General features: G+C 32.1%; 1 protein-coding gene across 1 annotated transcript; it reads left to right on the top strand.

The window, feature by feature from the left end:
• Nucleotides 1–360: 360 nt before the first annotated feature.
• On the top strand, nucleotides 361–2,202 carry LOC110704570 (phosphoenolpyruvate carboxylase kinase 1-like). Its single transcript, XM_021882380.1, has 3 exons — nucleotides 361–917; nucleotides 1,030–1,424; nucleotides 1,531–2,202. Exons 1-3 carry the CDS (start codon nucleotides 520–522, stop codon nucleotides 1,581–1,583), a joined length of 846 nt encoding a protein of 281 aa, XP_021738072.1. The 5' UTR covers nucleotides 361–519; the 3' UTR covers nucleotides 1,584–2,202.
• The last annotated feature ends 1,973 nt before the right edge of the window (nucleotides 2,203–4,175 follow it).

Below are 4,175 nucleotides of genomic sequence, written 5' to 3'. Positions count from 1 at the left end.
TTAGAGCTATTATATTTGACAATTTTAAAATTTGAATATTAAAAGCTTCTACATTACACATACAATCTATCAATTTATCTTTAAAAATGAAACAGTTGTAAATAGAACACTAATAAATGGACTCCTTCATTGAAATATATATTAGACGATGTTGAACAAGTATTATATTATAATTTTGATAAAAATCTAAAACTATAAAATTACAAATATTTTTATACAAGGTACACGATTCTTATTTAAAAATGTACAAATTATAAAAATAGATTTTATATAAACTGTGCATTGCCCGAATTTTAACCTAGTATAAATTAAAAACAAAGTAATAATAATAATAATAATAATAATAATAATCCAAAATACCAAAACTACCCTAGCATAAAAAAACCACTTAAAAGAATATTCCATTATAATATCCACAAAATTCTCCCATCTCAACCGCTTATAAAACCACACTAACCACCCTTTCTTTGAACCCCAAACCAAAAAACACCCTCAACCAAAATACCCAACCACAAGGAAATGTGTGATAGCTTCAAATCCGAGTACCAAATTTGTGAGGAGATCGGCCGAGGACGATTCGGCATCGTTTACTGCTGTTTCTCCCCTTCATCACTGGACTCCTTTGCCGTCAAATCCATCGACAAGCGCAACCTTCTCGACGACGACATCGACCGCCAATGCCTAGACAAAGAGCCTAAGATCCTACAAGTTCTTTCTCCTCATCCTAATATCTTACAGATCCATAATATATTTGATTCGGATTCTCATCTGCTTATTGTCACCGATTTGTGTAAGGAAGACACTTTGTACGATCGTATCGTGTCAGCAGGCCCCTTTTCTGAACCTGACGCCTGCTCGGTTTTTACCCAGCTGGCTGAGGCGCTTTTTCATTGCCACCGTAACTATATCTGCCACAGGTTCTCTTCATTTGACTTTTCACGGCCTTTCAGCGGTCACAGGCTGTATAATTTTTTTTTAAATATAATATATCGAGACGAATCTAACAGGATCCGGTTTGATTTATTACAGGGATATAAAGCCTGACAATATCCTGTTTGACACACGGAACAGAGTGAAGCTGTGTGATTTCGGATCAGCAGAGTGGTTTGGTTGCGCAGGGGAGACGGAGAAGATGAGTGGGATAGTCGGGACGCCGTATTACGTAGCGCCTGAGGTTTTAATGGGAAGAGAGTATAATGAGAAGGTAGATGTTTGGAGTGCAGGTGTAATCTTGTACATTATGCTGGGTGGTGTTCCTCCATTTTACGGTGACACTGTTGAAGAGACTTTTGCTGCTGTTCTTCATGGTAATCTTAGATTTCCAACTAAAATTTTCAGGTCTGTTTCTGCTGAAGCTAAGGATTTGATGAGGAAGATGCTCTGTAAAGACGTTTCTCGAAGATTTACCGCTGAGCAAGTTCTCCGTAAGTTCTCGTAAAAACTCGTTTTACAATACATTCGTTTTATACGAGCTCATAAAATTGTTTTTTCCTTTTGTCTAATTGGTTTTTTTTATTTGATTTATTTCAGGGCACCCTTGGGTAACAAGTGGAGGAATGACAAGCATGAATGACATGACTTGAAAGCTGAAGAATGAATTAACCAAACAAGTACAAAATGTTTTTAATTTTGAGTTTGTAGATAGGAGATAAAAGTGGGATCAAGATGAAATTCCTAGAGAATGGATTGTTCCAGAGTTCTTCAAATCGACCGTATTTGATCCCAAGTTTTTTTTTGAGGCAACCAAAATCCCAAAAAGGAAAAAAAAAATTGAAGATCTGAAAAAAAAAAAAAAAAACCCTATTCCGATTCCGACTAATCGGTGGCTCGCTCGGCTCGGCTCGGCTCACTCACTCAGGAGAAGATTCTAGACAAGGTTTTCCGGCTAAGAGTATTATATGAGATGCACCTTTTTTTTTACTATATGGTGTGATCAATATGTAAGCATTATGCTTGTTTTTTTGTTAGTCTTTTTGTTTAACAAAGAGTAAAAAGTAAAGAAAATGTAGATATTAGGACGAATAATGATGTTTAGGCGTCTACTTAATCACTAAGTTTCCCATTTTGCCCTTCTTTTTTGTAGAGTAATATAGAGGCAAAGTTGAGAGATTTTTCTTTTTAGTGAGTGAGCGCATCTTGTGGATGTTATGTAATATGCCTAAGAGTAATAAATTTACTTTTGTACTATACGTACTACTTTTGTTTGTGGCCCAAATCTTTCTTTTATCTTTTGCTTGATTTTTCATGTGATTTTGTCGATTTTATTGGGAGAAAAATAATTATTACTTCCATTCTATACACCACAACTTGCTTTTCTTAATTAATCTTTGAAATTCTTGGGAATTTTGCTTTTCATGGTTATTGGTTAGTTTTAATTCACGTTTTTTTAATAGATAATAATGATTCAAATTAAATGTAAACATAGACGATTTTAACTTTACTCTCGAATTTAATATTAGGCCCACTAATTTTGTCTTTCATCAACCAAAATATTAAATAAAGGCTTAATGAGGCAAACAAAGGGAGCATAGCAAGATTGCAATTTAACTTATGTTTATAGGTCTCACAAATTTTTTGTGATACGATTTTACACTTATATTATAAGTCATAAGATATTCAGGTATGAATCAGGTGTAATTTTTTTATATATTCATGATTAACTTGCATATTACTAGACGATTATTATAAGAAATCAATCTCATGTAAAAAACATAAAATCGTACCATATTGAAACTTGTCGAATAATACGAAGTAATCCTTATCAATTTCAAAAATACTTTCGAGTTTCAACAAGACTCTAGAAAGGGAATCTAGGATATGCTAAGTGTTATACCAAAACAAAAAATTTCAACAAGATGCTTTTACTTTTGAATCTCCAAATTTGTGGAAAAAGCATGTCTACGGCTGTTACTTTGGCAGAACATGAAATCATTAATATATGCAGTACGGCCAATATCTAGAACATGCAATTTGCTACTTTGTGAGAGTTTGGTTTGGTGTGAGCCAACTGTACATTTTATCAAAAAATAGGCCTACAATAAGGAATCAATTAAACATTAAAGTAGTTTAATTAAGCTATAACAATAATTCTTTACCTTACTTTTGGATAAGCAATTATTCCAAATCCTTTTTTTTTTCAATAATAATAATTCATCGAACTTGAAACGTTTTCCTCTCTAGAAGAATCTGATTCTAACAAAGTATCAACTATTAAGAGATATGGAGTTGTTTAAAAAAAAATAAAAAAAATAAAAATAGAGATGTGGAGTAGGGGAGGGTGTAACTTTGAATAAAAGTCTCCTTATTAATTTTCGATTAATTGGAGTTAAAGAATAGATGTGTGACTTTGGCATGCTCGATTGCTTGGCAAAAAGCAAATGTTAATTGCCAGATAATCACAATAGTAAGTTGTTCTCTGTATTTGATATCAAACTAGATTATTCTTTTCACACAGTCATCTCAATTTATACAATATAGTAGTATTTAGTGTTAAGAAATTCTATATTTAAAAAATGTATTTTATTATGAAAAACTTACAATGAGATCGGCCTGTATAAATGTAAAGTTGTTATTGATATTGTTTTCAAATCCGCCACTGATTATCTTCGGCTAATAAGATTATTTTGAACAAATCGTGAAAGTAATTGTCATTCAATTTGATTGAATAAAGAGGTGGTTATTGTGTGTACAATTGGCAATATAATCACCCAACAATATAATTTACCCTAATTGTAATTATTTTCTCTTGGGCGGTATTCTTCAATGTTGCACTGTCATTTGTTGGACGTAAGGCAACATCATGGTCCATGTACAATGAGTGTTGTGTTAAATTGATAGATACATCATGAAACATGTTAGTTGGTCAATCAATGACGATTAACTAACTTGGTGTGCACGCCATAATTTTTATTTTAATTATGTATATTTTTTGAAATACGCCCTTAAATAGTACTGAATCTTGTACATCATCAAGTCATTCAAGAAGTCTTATACCTTTCCATTAAGGAAAAAAAAAATGTCAAGGTAAACTTGCCATAATATATTGTGAGTCTGAATTTTTCAACATTTGATTTTCTATTCGAGGTGCTTATTTATTACGAATATTACACCAAAAAAAAAAAAAAGTTTTATACTTTCACTACTCGTATTTTATTTTTTTATTTTTTTTTTACACC

Source organism: Chenopodium quinoa, unplaced genomic scaffold (genome assembly GCF_001683475.1).
Source record: "Chenopodium quinoa cultivar QQ74 unplaced genomic scaffold, ASM168347v1, whole genome shotgun sequence".
NCBI lineage: Eukaryota > Viridiplantae > Streptophyta > Magnoliopsida > Caryophyllales > Amaranthaceae > Chenopodium > Chenopodium quinoa.
Note: the sequence above shows the minus strand (reverse complement) of the source record. Positions and strands in the feature narration are given on the sequence as shown.